Below are 15,868 nucleotides of genomic sequence, written 5' to 3' on the forward strand. Positions count from 1 at the left end.
TGCTGTCACAGGGAGAGTTTGGAAACTGCAACAAAGGGCTCCCAAACTGAAAACTGACATCTGACTCACATTGACTGACGGAAATTATGGAAATCACGATATTTAATTCACAAGTAGACTAACCAATGAAACTTTGAATTGCATTGTGAATGCACACAACATTGTGAATGTAGACACAAGCAATTATCTGTTAGCCCACCGTTTTACGAAACAAAAGAGGAAAAGAGTGATTTCTAAACTTTGAAACCGATAGAAACTTAATATAGCCTACAGCGTAGAATAAATTATAATGCCTTATATCAAGAGTTATTATAATGCCTTTATAATTGGTTATTGATTATCAATTGGTATCAAGAATGAAACAAAGAAATCCATGACTTTCATATTTACCGAGAAAAAGCTATACGTTATCAAACTATAAGGTGATAGGCCTAATACTGTTTTGTGTCTCCCTCGTGCTTTATGATTACATATGAATCCATTTAAATTATTTCTTAAAGTCCAGCTGTTTGGAAATCAAATCCATAAAAGAGCTGTAAATTATTTGCCATCTTAAGGTCTGATAGACTTTGTTGGCATTTCTGTGACATCATTGTCATTAAGAGCTGATAAAGTCAGTCGGACGAAACACAGTTATTAATGTTACTAAGTAGTTTCCATGTGGTCTGCAATAATCAGTGATGCCAATAATCGCGAGGCATGTTCTGGGAAACATGAATGAATGTCTGAAACAAAACATCAAATATTGAGATTGATTCGTTCATTCCATCTCCATGACAACTGAGCAAACTGCGTCCACTGATGAAGGCCACAATGTGACCGAAAGCTCTGGAAGAAATCCAGTAGGCTAGGTGAACCTTGAATTAATATTTTTTTTTGTCAGAGAAACATGACATGTAGGAAAAAACAACGCCAATAGAGGGCAGCCCTTTCCAAGATATGGTTTACACACACACACACACACACACACACACACACACACACACACACACACACACACACACACACACACACACACACACACACACACACACACACACACACACACACACACACACACACACACACACATCCAAGCAGTAACATAATTGACAAACAATTAAGCCTAAACAGTAGGCTACAATTCTTTAGAACTTCTGGCTACAACTATTATTTTCATTATTGTTTCATTTTCTGATTATTTTTCTCAATTATTTGATCAATCTTCTAGTCTATGTTATGTCTGAAATGTCCATCACTGTTTCCCAGATTCAAAGTGTCTTGTTTTGCGGAAAAGCCAGGGTTAACAATCACAGAAGACAAAAAAAAATAATAATTCAGAGTTGAGAAGCTGGAATCAGTTAATTATTTACATTTTTACTTCTAAAAAAATGAACTAAATGATAATAGTAATAGTTTTGGCTTGAGTTAAATGATAAATCAAAGTAGACTCTCGTGTGTCTTTTCTTTATCAGCACACAGCAGACATCACTGGTTGTAAAAGAAAAATGAATGAACAACAATCCAACCCAGAAATGCAATGTGCAGCCAAAAGTTACTGTTATTCTCGCTCTCTTTCGCTTTCTCTTTGTTTCTGTGTGTGTGTGTGTGTGTGTGTGTGTGTGTGTGTGTGTGTGTGTGTGTGTGTGGGGAGGATACATGTGAGTACTTGTCGTGCCTTCTCATTTACAGCTCTGGCTTTTACTCGGATGGTGGAATGTAGGCACATTCCTGAGAATGTGGACTGGACCCTGGACCTTCGGTGTGTGTCTGTATTTGTGTCCATAAGTGTGTGTGTCCCTGCTCCTTTGGTGTTTATCTGTGTGTCTGCAAATGTGCTGGCAGTGGAAACTTCAATTCTGTGTGTTTTGGCTGCAGGATGGAACATATGGGAGTGTTCACTGTGCAGCAGTGGAAATACAATCCTTTTCAATCTTGAGGCCCAAAAACATTATTTCCACAAAAAAAAACACAAGTCAAGAGCTGGTCACTTCTAACTCTCTTTTCTGTCTCTGTGATCTTTCATGTCTCTTTCATTTCCATCCTCTTTGCAGCAGCCTCATCTTGTTGCTCTTCTCACCCTCTAAAGCCCTCCTTTGCTCTTTCAACTTCTCAATTTGTCTCTGCAGGTGTCCCTCTTCCTCCCTCCTCTGTGTACTGTAATCATAATCATCAGAAGCCATTCAGCCCTGTTATCCAGAGCAGAGGGGAGGTGAGTGTCTTTGTGTATAATGACAAGAAGGCAGGGAGCTGCTAATCCCACCCAATCACCCAGACAGTCACCACCACCACCACCACCACCACCAGGACAGGGAACTGGTCTCTGACTGCAGCCAAACTGGCTCCAAAGCCCCACTGGCTGCACTGCCAAGGTGCATGCAGTGGCCTTTCACAGCTCCAGTCAACAGAGAACAGAACAGAGCTTGTGAAGCAGGCTGACACAGATGGTCTTCATTTCTAGTGATGTGGTGAAGAAAAATAAAGTACAGTCAGACCTCTTGTTGGCCATCACCATAAAGAAAGTATCACCCTGGGGTCACTTGGAAAATGCATTAGGAAATTAAGCCCTTTCCATTGATATCCTTGAGTTTTTGGGCGTTTCCCCTAAAACGTTTCATAACGTTTTTGGTGCTACTTGCTGTGCAGGCTGTGTGTCATTGTGAAAAACAATCGAACTGTGACGGACTGATGTCTTAGTCTCCACTCAGTTGAAAACAGCAGCATGGGCTGCCAAGATCTCTTCGGAGAACCGGGGAGATCGAAACTGCGACCGCCCCGCTTCCCGGCACCGACAGACGGTCATGGGACTGCGAGGCCTGCCGCCAGCTGGCTGGAAAGAGCATCTTTTGATGTGTGGCGCACCGGGGAGACGCTCTCGCACACACACACACACACACACACACACACACACACACACACACACACACACACACACACACACACACACGCACACACACACACACACACACACACACACACACACACACACTGGAGGAAATATAAAAACACTGTCTCATTCCACTGCAATGTGGGCTTATTTATAAGTCACTTGTTTGTGGTGGGAGACATAGTTTTGAAATACGGAGTGCCATATCAAAACTAAATAGCCCCAAAGACATTCAAATCCCTAAATAGACTTATTTTAGTGATGCAACATTGTAAAACATCATCATGACTGACACTTTGTGTGTGGGAACTAGAATTCTAGTTTTTTTAGTAGCCTATGTCTAAAAATGTGTTTTAATCCTGTTATCATCTGAACTATTGACATTGCTCATTGGATCAACTCGGCAGGTGTAGTGGTGTAGGTGGATGTATCAGGTGCATCCTCAAGCCGTTAAATAGGCTATGAGCTTAATTTTACGCGGGCTTTAGGACCGCGGGATGAGCTGGATGAGAGACAAAGTCCGCGCACCTCCACCATAAGAAGAAGTTAAGGGGTTGTCTTGAACCTGCCTTGTCTGTCACTCGTGTCCCAGGTCTGGTGCTTCATGGAAGCAGCGCTACACTCCAAAAGACTGATGGGTGAGTTATTTCTTTTTCTACTTTTTGGATAATCCCTGAAGAGTGTCATCATTTTGGTAAAATGTAGCCGATTTCAAAGTTGAGTGAAAGCTCAAAAATGGGGAAGTCAACACCGCAGTACTGGGACAACTTCGTACCCCCTTCTCCTCTGCACTCTTCATCATGAGGCTGTGGGGCAGAGCTACAGCTGTCCGGAGGAAGGTGCTCTGCCTGTGGCTGCTGCTCCTCGGGTTCGCCCTGGTTACGCTCGCGCTTTCGGACCTCTTAAACCGGGACCGGGACCACAGTCATCAGAAACCTGTCCCTCCTCTCCGCCCCCTCCAGCGGATTCCCAATGCACCGGACCTGGAGGTCATCGTGGACTCCCGGGACCCTGCATTAGAGCTCGGTGTCGATCTCGCCCCGCTAAAATCTTTGCAAGAGGACCAGCTTTTATTCGTGCCGTCGACGCAGGACTCTAAGAACCCGCAGCAGAAGAAGGAGAGTTACAAGGTGCTTCTGCCCGGAGCAAATAAAGCTACCCGGGCCCCTGCGCCTCCGACGCACGGTGAAATGGGGAAAGCAGTGCGGCTACACCTGGAGGGTATGGAGAGGGATATGGAGTTGTCTGCCGTGCAGAAGTACGGTTTCAACGAGATGGTCAGCGAGAGGATTTCACTCCATCGCAGGCTGCCCGAGGCGCGCCATCCTGAGTGAGTGCAATTAGATTAGATAAGATTAGATTCAACTTTATTGTCATTGTGCAGAGTACAAGTACAAAAACAACGAAATGCAGTTTGCGTCTAACCAGAAGTGCAAAAAAGCAGAAAAGTGCAATGTGATACAAAGTGTAGACAGGTGGTGCATAGGCAGGACAGGAAATATATTGCAGTGTTATAAGAGCAGAATAAATATGGCTATGTAATATGAATAGTGTATGAACAACATGTACAGATATGTGCAATGTAGTAGCAGTGACATTATAATAATAGTAAGAATATTATAGATATACAGTGTATTAGCAGAATATATAATAAGAAAAACAGAGTAAATACAGACATTCTGTATGAACCATATAGACAGATATGTACAGTATAGTACAGCTATGTACAGTGTGGTAACATTATAAGCGTATGTAGTAGTAATACGCAGTGTCCAAAGAGCACGACTGAAAAGATACACTAAGACCTTTGCGCTGAAATGTCCCCACTTTGGCATTAAAACCCATTCAAAGTTAATGAAGTTGTAACTTCGACATAGTGAATGTGTTTCCTACTTAACAGGTGTTTGGGGGGACAGTACAGCGAGTCGCTGCCGTCGGCCAGTGTTGTTATCTGTTTCCATGACGAGGCTTGGTCAACGCTCCTGCGCACCGTGCACAGCGTGCTGGATACTGCACCCAAACCGCATCTGCAGGAGGTTCTGCTGGTGGACGACCTGAGCCAGCACGGTGAGTCTTTCTGAGTCCACATCCACCCATCCATCCACTTGACCTATGCTGACCACATGTCCATGTCTTTGTCTCTGTTCACCTCTCAGGTCACCTGAAGAGTGTGCTGAGTGAGTATGTGTCTCATCTGGACGCGGTGCGTTTGATTCGCAGCACCAAGCGCCTGGGCGTTGGAGGATGTCGCACACTGGGCGCTGCCAGAGCTACAGGGGAGGTGCTGGTGTTTATGGACTCCCACTGTGAATGCCAGAAGGGCTGGCTGGAACCACTGCTGGAGAGAGTGGCCCAGGACAGGTGCTATTTACTCTAATAATGTACAAAAGTAATTAAAAGCAGTGCAACATTAGTTTATTCCAATGCACCATTCCTATAATCACACTAATTGTAAATTGCTCTGTTGGTTGAATGCCAAAATATAAAATGTAATGAGTTTTGTAATGAAGATAATTAAGATCCAGATAAACATTTGGTCTGGAAAAAACAACCCAGCAGCTGTGCCCAACCTCTGTCTGTCTGTTCTGCTTTTTGACAGAACCACTTGAGAGAAGTGAGACGATGGAGGGTTCAGAGTGATCAGTTGTCCTTACTCATTAGTAAGGCATGGGATACATGTGGTGTGTGTGTGTATCCAAAGCTCAGCTCTCATGATTTGGCTCTAGTCTTGTGTCTCAGGCTGCCTGCAGTGTGGCTCTAATTAGACAATTAGGCTGAACTGCAAGACCTGGAATCTGCAACGACTCAACTCTCTCAGCCACATGTTTGACCCTTCTCCTATTTCTTGCTTTTTTCTCCCCCCCCCCTTTAATCTCTTCATTCCATTTCCTCTGAGCATCACATCACACATGGCCTCTTGGGGGAAATATTTTAAATGACATATGTGAATAATAAGTGAAAATGTAACCAAAAGAGGCTGGTTAAGACTTATACGTAAAAGGTTCTTATCCTTAAAAAGCTTTGACCGACAGGAACATGCTTCTCATTCATGACACCAACCTCAGTTTGAATCAGCCTTCTTGATAAATGTCAATGAAAAAAGACACATTTGACTATAAAAATGACTTTTCAGATGAATGTGGCATCTCTGTGCAGGACCAGAGTGGTGTCCCCCATCATTGACGTGATAGACTGGCAGACCTTCCAGTTCAATGCCACCCAGTGGCCAGTTAGGGGTGTGTTCGACTGGAGACTGAACTTCTACTGGGAATCTAACCCTCAGCTGCAAGATAAGGAGTCAGACTCAGCTGTTCGACCTGTGCAGTGAGTTTACAGCAAAATGATGTCAGATGGGCTTTCATGACACCAGTATATACACAAGTTTTACTTAAAAGTAATGTTGAGTGAAGCCTAAGAGAAAACACTGAGCAAATTTGCTTTTATATTTTTATGTTTATGGGGGTAGAATTGATGGTAACACTTTATAATAAGGGTGCAAATCATATACTTAAGTAATGCATAACTCATGATGATTCAATGCATGCATTAATGCACAATGTATCATAAATTCCTGTTGCTCACCATTAACAAATGATCAAGTCACCATGACTTCAGGTGATTAATTCACACTTATTAGGTCATCTGTTAAGAAATGTTAATTCACAGTTACTTCATACATTAATTGATATGCAAATAAAAATGCATAAATTCCTCTTACATAAAAAACTATTTTAGGAGCATGCATTTGCTTAGCCTCTTTGATAAAAAAGATTTTAAATTGTGTTTGTGTTGTTCAAACCAGTAGAGCTTAAACATGTCTGATCATTCCCCTCTATTTTGTCAATTGGTACCTGCTGAATAATAATTGCACTTTGCTTTAAGTGCTCATAACTCTTTAAAATATATAACCTTTGACAAGGAGTGTGATTTGTTTTAAAGGGTCACATGCCAAAAAGGGAAGGAACCATTGCTCTGCTGTGATCTGTGTGTCCTTGCTAACTAAGACTTTAATACTCTGAAGTTTGTAATATCTCTCTGCTCCAGTGACACCCAGATACATTTCTGTCTGTTCTTGGCCAGTAAAGTGATGCTGATTCTGTCTCCACCAGGAGCCCAGCGTTAGGAGGTGGGGTTTTGGCCATCGACAGACATTTCTTCCAGAGTGTGGGAGCCTATGACCCTGGGATGCTGTTGTGGGGAGTGGAACAAATTGAGCTGTCCATCAGGGTAAAGAAGAAAACTAAATCAACTTTCCATTCAAATCCTCCCATTCACATCCTCACACAGGACAGAGAGAAAATGTTTGTGTTTTTCACCTTAAGTCACATAAGCTTTTTTTTAAGCGATGCTTCGGCTGATTCAGTTGCCTTCTGTCAGGGCCTCAGGAATGTTGTGCTGCGACATGATACCTTTTGCAAATGGAAATCTCAGGTTTAATAGTGGTCTGGGAATGTCTGGGCCGGTTGACAAATGCGCAAGTTTGAGAAGAAAATGTTACTTGACCACTTGTTTTTCCATGATGACCATTAAGAATCATATTTTGGAATTGTAGCATGTTATATGACAGTTTAAAAGGGGAAATGGTGCAGTTTATTGAAATAAAATCAATATGCAGCTTGCAAAACAAAAGATCATTTATACTTATCATACTCTCCTGCTGCTTTACAACAAAAGGCACACAAACACAAAAACTACAGGTTATAAACCTTTTTTTTTTTTTTACCGTTCCTGTTATAGGTGTGGTCATGCGGGGGTTCCATGGAGGTGGTTCCCTGCTCCCGTGTGGCCCACCTAGACCACCACCACCTGCCTTACCGCTTCTCAGACCAGGAGCTGCTTCAGAGAAACAAGATTCGGATTGCAGACACCTGGATGGACGCATACAGGAAGATCTTCTATAGGAGAGACACTCTTGCTCATTTCATCAGGCAGGTGTGTATGTTTGGTGTGGATAGTGTGTGGATATATGTCATCAAGAGATTGATTGGTGAGTTTACCAAATATAAAATAAAAAAAATCTAAGGACCTAATTTATTATTTTATTTCTTATTTGTTCAGTCTGAGAGCCCCAACATCACAGAGCGTCTGCAGTTAAAGAGAAGTCTGGGCTGTAGGAACTTCCACTGGTACCTGACTACAGTTTATCCACAACTTTACATCCCCCAGGACAGACCTGCACTGTCAGGCGAGGTAGCACACACACACACACACACACACACACACACACACACACACACACACACACACACACACACACACACGCACACACACCACACACACACACACACACACACACACACACACACTACTCAGTGATGGACATGCCAGGCTAATGTGTCCCATTTGTGCCTGTTTGAAGCTGTACAATGTCGGCACTGGCAGCTGTGCAGACCCTCGAGGGCAGGGGCTGCAGGGTGGGGCCATGAATGTAGCACCGTGCAGTGGGACGGGCAGCCAGGTAACCATAACAACAGTTGTGAAAATCACAGACAGAGAGGTAACACACAGTGGCAAAGATGATGTCTCTTGTCATCGCAGCACTGCGATCTAAACTCTGAGTTTGAAGTGCGATGTGATCCCATGGGGGCTTTGTGTTTGGACGCGAAGGGAGAGATGGTGGTCCTATCTCCGTGCCCCATACACCGACCACCAACCAGCAGATTCCAGTGGATGTTCATAAAGGTAAGGCAGAGAGTTAAACTTGTTTTGTTATTTATGTGAACATATGTAAATATGTTCACAGTGGCCGTTAGGCTAACTCAGTGTGTCTGTTTTCTGCTTCAGCTGAGTGGTCAACTCGTTCATCAACAGTCCCAGTTATGTCTGGAGGCTGTAAAGGAAGGAGGGCTCCCACAAAGCAGCCCAAAAAAAGTCAACACCCACGCCAGGACAGGAGGTCTCTTCCTGCGCCCCTGCACCCATCACCCCAGACAACAGTGGCACTTTGAGCAACTAGTAGCTCCTAAAGGTGCCTGATACAAAAAGCAGAGGGATCATCAAAAATTTACTTAGTGGCATACAGTAGTGAAATGGTCGTAGAAAAATACACAAAATATAACTTTTTTGCTCCACTGTGCCACTTGTTCCTGTTTTAAGGATTGCAAATACAAACTATTCTGTTAAATAAGAAACAATGGAATATCTAAAAAAAAAAAAAAAATACAAAATATGATTATGTTGAAACAAAGTCTTTATTTAAAAGTTTTTTTTAGGAATACATATTGTATTTATGTACATTTAATCATATACAGTGTGAAAAACATGTAGAGACAATGATCTCGAATGATGTTTTACTTTAGTAAATGCTTTCATGAATTCACATGTGAATGTTTTTCTGTGCGTTATTCAGCAGAATCACATTAAAAACCAATACATCTCTATTAACTGACCTCAGGTTGGATGGAAATTATGAAGGAGAAGTATCAAGTAGACAGCACTAAAAAGCTGTCAATTGTAGATTTTAGTCTATTAGACAGAATTTGTTCTGGAATGAAACTTGAACCCCTACACCGCCACCCTTCCTCTGTCTTTATCTTAAAGTTCGAAAAAGAAAACAGGGTTAATAAACACACTCACTCAGAGATAAGAATAAATGGTGCCTATTTTCTAAATGATTTCTCAATTAGTGGGATCCGGTAAAACATCTGAAAAAAAAAGATATAAAAGAAGATTTGCACTGAAAAGTATAACTTCCTGTAGTATAGCCTACATGCCTACAGCAAGCACAGCTATTTAATGAAGGACCTAAATGGTTTTGGAAAGAGACATTCAAAAATCATATAGGGCTATAATATTCAGGTGTCTACATAGTTTTGTCCATGTAGTGTAGTTCTGCAGGACAGGTATTAAAGTCCCTGCAAACCCAGGTGTTTCTTATTCAGTTAATTAGATGTCTACTCAGTGGAGCTATTCATTCACATTTTGACTTGTCATAGTAAAAGCACAGGTGAAAAAAACTAAACATTATTCTGTTCTGTTCAATTGTCCCATTAGTTTATTGGTGTTTTAAGCCCCCAATGTCTCCTTCCAGGCAGCGCTGCCTGGAAGACACTAGGATTAGGCAATGGTTATGGTTATGGTTAGGGTTAGGGTTAAGGTTAGGGTTAGGTGCCTTGAAGTCAACGTTTGCAGTGCTGCCTGGAAGGAGACGTTGGGGGCTTAAAACACCATCGAGCGTCCCATTAATCCAAGACAGTGTGACAGCGTACATAATACCAGAAACTGAAGCTGAAGCAGATTAATGGAATTGTTCATTTATTTATACATGTGCCTTTCCCACTATGACATGTCCAAATGTCCTCTTAGGTGCAACAAAACAGGAGAGTTAAAGAGTGTCAATCAAGAAGTATGTACACACCCACACAGCCGGTCTAAGTAAACTCTCCCCCCAAAATGTTGTATTTTAAAAGATTTTATTCTTTCTTAATGTGTTTGGGATGATTGCGCTCTTATTATTATTATTTTTTTTTTTTACGATGTATATCAAGTCTCTGACCAAAATAAACAAGAATATTCATACTTTATCAGCTGCCAACAGCAGAGGGAGCCATCTGCCTTCAAAGTCTTCTCTAATGCCCCAACTGATCACTTTGTTATTGTTATACACCTATAACCTCCCCATATGATTTACTTATGAGCATTTCCATAAAGACATTCTTATATAAACGTTCTGTGATCGCTAATATTATTACACTCAACAGTAAGTCAACTGTGTGACAGTTATCCTGAAGTGAATGTGACTGAGAGTTGTGGATTCTGTTTGTGATTAAGATCTAGACAACAGTGTCATGTGTTTTTGTGTCTAGGGTTACTGTAACTCAGCCCTATCATAAGTGTAGCTGTTATTTAAACCACAGAGCCCAAGGTTAGGATGGCAACTGGCAGGCAGGGAAGACCCTGAGCTCGTCCTCAGCAACTCTCTTCTTGCCCCCAGGCATTGAGTGCTAATAACTGCCTATACTCTGTCACAGTAATGCTTTTTTCAACCCATGGTGCACTTAGCCCAGTCAAGTACACAGCACCTTTTAATAAAAAACAGTCATATGGTATGTCTGCAGCTCCGAGGCATAGGTCAAACACTTGGACAAACATGTTGTTGATTAATAAGTCTTCTCTCAGTTACATAACTATTTAGGTTACTGAGTACAAGAAGAGCAACGTCTCTGCTTGGGGTCTTCAGAGGATGGCAATAAGTCACAGACTCATTGTTTGGCTATTTTTACATGTTTGCTCAAATATTTGCAGAGAGTAGACTTTACATGTAGCCCACGATTCGCGCATCAAACCTTTCCCATCGTAGAGTCAGCACGCTACACACACCTGTGAAAACAAAAAGGAAGTGAAAGTGAAAAAGGACCTGAGATTGTAGCCTACCTTTGACAACCCTGTTGAAAACTTCTGTCACTGCCTGTTTTACTTAGGCTTAGACTTGAATCCAATAGCCCATAGGGGTATGGCGCGTATGGTAAGATGTGAGAAAATTCCCCAGTTGGGCATAATAGGCTACATAAAGTAATCACAGTCATTCACTGTGGTCTCTGTGGAGTCTCTCAGCAATAACTTGTCAATCCAAGCATGCTGGAAAAGCAACGCTCTTTTCAACATGCTTGTTCGAGAGGGAATGCAATATGTTTAATATTTATAATATATGGCAACTTAAGGAGGTGTCATCAAACACTTCTGTAGTGGCAGCCATTAAATCCCATCCCTAGTTGGTATATAAGAGTTTTTGACATGTTGTAAATAAGCTGAATTCTAAATTTCATACAAAATGAGAGAAAACTGGGAACTAAGGACAACACATGGAGAGGAAACCAGATAAAAAGAAAACTTCAGGAGTCTTCACATTTTTAACAGTTATCAGAATTGTTTTTTATTTTTTTATTTGAAGGTGTAAGTATCTAGTTTGTGTTCATTTTATTGTCAATATTTTCTTCTGTCTGCATTTAAATGCTCCTCCTGAGACTCTTTTTCTACTGTACTCCCTTCTGTCCCCAAACTATCCTCCTCACACACTGCATGTGACCTTTTGCGTGTCCTCCCCTCCCATCTCATCATTTTCCATCTCTTCTCCATGCTGAGATGAGTGTGATTAATACAGTGAACACCCACATCAAACGCCGATGGCCGCAGAGCAAGTGGCATTCTCACAAACACACACATCTTCAGATGAACCTGTGAGACTCAGATGGATGTCAGTTGCTGTGGTGTGCAGGGAGCTGTGGCCTTTTTATGAAGATCCATGGGGCTATTTCACACAGGGCGGAGATGGCTGTACTTACTTAGCGCGCCTTTAAAGACAAACACATTTGGAATTTCTGCAATCTACTTATTTCCACTACTTACATGGTGAATAGTGTGACTCAAATATAAAGGGTGCTAAACAGGTGGTAAGAGTAGGATTAATCTGTAAAATCTGATCATAAATTGATCAACAATGGTGGTGAAAATAAGATTAAGTTGCTCTTAAATTTGAACTTGATTAGATGGAGATGAATGATTTGATTAAGACAATTACAATTACAGGCCCTTCTTTGGCATCACACAGCTGATGTAACAAGCATGCAAGATGTGCACAGTTTTGATATAACATATGGACCCAAAGTGCCTCACTTGTTTTTCACCACTTCACCCTTACAGCTCTCTGCCTCACAGATGGCTTACTATGTAAAGCAAAAACATGGACAACATATAACTGAGAAACAGAAGTAACAGAGCGCAGACAAATATGTAACCAAAACTAAATAAAATGTATGTCAAGTTCCCAAGTTAAGGAGCACAAAATACTGTAATTTTACTTGTTTATAATTAAACAAGTGAAATGACAGTACAAATGCAGTGAACACTCTGAGCCTCAATCACAAACAAGAAATGCATGCAGAGACGGAGCCTTGCTGCTATGTATGAATAATGTTTTTGCAGTCTCTGATTAAATGACTAAAAAGAAACTTTTGGCTAGTTATCCTTGAAAAAAACCACCATCGCACAAGACAGAATGGAAAGTTACATAATATACGGCATAAAAGAGTAAAATATAGCCATATGTTCACATACAGAGAAATACCTTCTGTTTTCTTCTATAAATGAGCATTTTAGTCTGGACTTTTCAACAGGGATCCTTACATCACTGTTACATCAACACAATGCAAGACAACTATTTCACAGAGCTCTACATGGTGACAATCCTCCTATCTGCTCCTTTGAAAATGCCAGACTACTCTCTGTCAGGTAAGCAACAAAGGAGATAATTTAGCAGCAGTTCCAGCATCCCGCTTGATGGTCATTGCCACACCTACACGTCTCAGAGAAGAAACCACCATTAATCTCCACTTCTGACATGCGCATTGTTCTGCCACCCATCCCACAACCGCCACCAACACGTGTACCGTAGCACCCAGCAGGAGCAGCTCAGACTCATTTATCAAACACACAAGATGCCCTGGATGCTTCTCCCTCCCTTTCTGCTTTACACCAATGCAAATGTAACAATTTGGATGTGCAACAGCGGCCGCTGTCTCACCCAGAGAGTGGAACAGATACATGTAAAACCCTTGTGTGGAGAGATGTGTGCTCTTATATGTACAAACAGGCACAAACACGTGATATATATGGACGTACACATAACCAGAAGCACACATAATTTGGACCACACACACACACACACACACACACACACACACACACACACACACACACACACACACACACACACACACACACACACACACACACACACACACACACACACACATTCAAACACAAAAATAATGTGCCTTTGGTTCAGCACACAGCTCAACCTTTTTTGTTGTTGTTAGCAGGCAGCCTATCAGGTCACAGTAAGGGCTGAATGGAAACAGCTCACCACAGCTGGCAGATTTCAACATATCTTCATTTTGTCCGTGAAGATGAAAGGAGAGAAATGGACATATTTTCATTACCTGAGAGAGAAGTTCACACCTCCTGCACGGCGATGGTGTTTTTAGTACTGAAATCTGGGGTGAGGGACAAGTGAAGAGGCTCTTTTCACTGGGATAAAGTGCTCATTTTGAATGGAAGAGTGAATGTGTGTGTGTGTGTGCCCACACAGCATTTTTTGTGTGTGTGAAAAGAGTGGACAGGGATGAATAGTTGCTGTATTTGGGTCAGAGCCATCATTAAACATGTGAAAAGAGTGGATTAAACAGACACAGCAATAGAGGGAATATGAAGCACAATTAGATGTATTTTAAGTATAATGACGAACGCCCATACATCATCAGTCTACATCCCACCTCTTTTAATCCATTTCTCCCTTTGGCATTTGTGTTGCAATTTTCAATTCTTTACCATCTCTATTTTGTTCTCGTCTCCATTCCTTTGAGTCAGACCAAACTTTAATAAAAAATCACAAGTGGCTGGAAAGAGGAAAGCGAGGGTGCAAAGGAGGAAGGCAGATGGGCCTCAGTTAGCTAATGTCAGAATGTGGGAAGCAATGAATAAAAGATGAGTTTGCTAGCAGGTAGATAAAACGATGCATAAACAGCAAGGCTGGGATTGTGTGTACAACACACAGGGTCTTCGAGACCCTAGGCTAAATAACATCATTCCCACAGGTGTGCTGGAGGTGCTGCTAAATACACAAAAATATTATCCTCAGTGCAAACACCCGCCTGCAAGTCCCTTCTTAGTAAAACACACAATTCATGATGTAAGTGGGGGGTAATTTGACCACACATATCTTCATTTTCACTTTCTCTAAAAGCATTTACACACATGCATGATAACTAAGAGAAAGCATTGCAACATCACCTTATATATATATATATATGTATATATATATATATATGTATATCTCACCTGCATCCCTGCTGATGTATCAAATTCAGACAGATCCCATATTCCCCACTCCACTTCCTACACACACACACACACACACACACACACACACACACACACACACACACACACACACACACACACACACACACACACACACACACACACACACACACACACACACACACACATACACACACACACACACATAGCACCTTGCCAGGTGAGAGCAGCTGGACCTATGACAGATGTGTCAATGTGATCCACAGCACGCATACTTACTCAGTTTTCACCCAACGCCCACATCACCAGTGGGAAATGACGACTGCAGCGCTTTCACCTCAGATGAACCGTAGCAGCAGCTAACAAAAGACAGACATACACGCGCATGCACAAAACAAATACACACTACGATTACAAACAGTGTGGACAAGCAATAGTCTTGCATGACAGAGATCTGGCATTATTACCTTTGTGTGTTTGTGTATTTTGGTGGACTTGTATGGGTTGGTGCATGCACCATGAAGAATGAAGAGTTCGAGAACAATTCAGCGACAGCTGTTGGATGGATTTCTGTAAAATTCTGCACACACCTCACCCCCTCAAGATGAATTGCAATAACTTTGGTGATCCCTAAACCTTTCCAATAAACCAGAGCACATTTTTCTCTCATCCCGGAATGCTATGTGGACTAGCCAGACCCTCCTCCGCACGCGTGTGGATGGTTTGGCAAAGCAAGGCTACGTAGACTGTGACCCTTGCTTCGATACACAGTCCAGGCTGGGGCTTTTTGTGTGGAGTTTGCATGTTCTTCCTGACTTTCTTTGATACACTATACTATGACTTTTTACCACTTTTTTCGACATACTATACTGTGACTTTTTTATCTCTTTTTTCGACATACTATCCTATGACTTTTTTTAATATACTATACTAGGACTTTTTTATCCCTTTTTTCTACGTGCTATACTATGAGAATTTCCGACATACTATACTATGACTTTCTCACTTTTTTCAACATATTATACTAGGACTTTTTAATGGCTTACTATGATATGACTATTTTTATGACTTCTTTTCCATATGCTATATTATGATTTTTTTATCACTTTTTTTCAACTTACTGTTCTATGACTTTTTTGTGTGGTGTTTGCATGTTTAGCCAGACTTTCTTTGACTTACTATACT

At 41.6% G+C, this 15,868-nt stretch overlaps 1 protein-coding gene across 1 annotated transcript; it reads left to right on the forward strand.

Annotated features, from left to right (window-relative positions):
• The first annotated feature begins 3,411 nt into the window (after positions 1 to 3,411).
• LOC144528777 (polypeptide N-acetylgalactosaminyltransferase 15-like) lies at positions 3,412 to 9,228 on the forward strand. The gene is made up of 10 exons (XM_078267603.1): positions 3,412 to 4,196; positions 4,767 to 4,933; positions 5,023 to 5,227; positions 6,023 to 6,190; positions 6,976 to 7,093; positions 7,604 to 7,798; positions 7,925 to 8,056; positions 8,226 to 8,324; positions 8,405 to 8,548; positions 8,651 to 9,228. The coding sequence occupies exons 1-10, from the start codon at positions 3,667 to 3,669 to the stop codon at positions 8,840 to 8,842; spliced, it is 1,950 nt and encodes a 649-aa protein (XP_078123729.1). The 5' UTR covers positions 3,412 to 3,666; the 3' UTR covers positions 8,843 to 9,228.
• Positions 9,229 to 15,868: the final 6,640 nt, after the last annotated feature.

This window comes from Sander vitreus, chromosome 14 (genome assembly GCF_031162955.1).
Source record: "Sander vitreus isolate 19-12246 chromosome 14, sanVit1, whole genome shotgun sequence".
Lineage (NCBI taxonomy): Eukaryota > Metazoa > Chordata > Actinopteri > Perciformes > Percidae > Sander > Sander vitreus.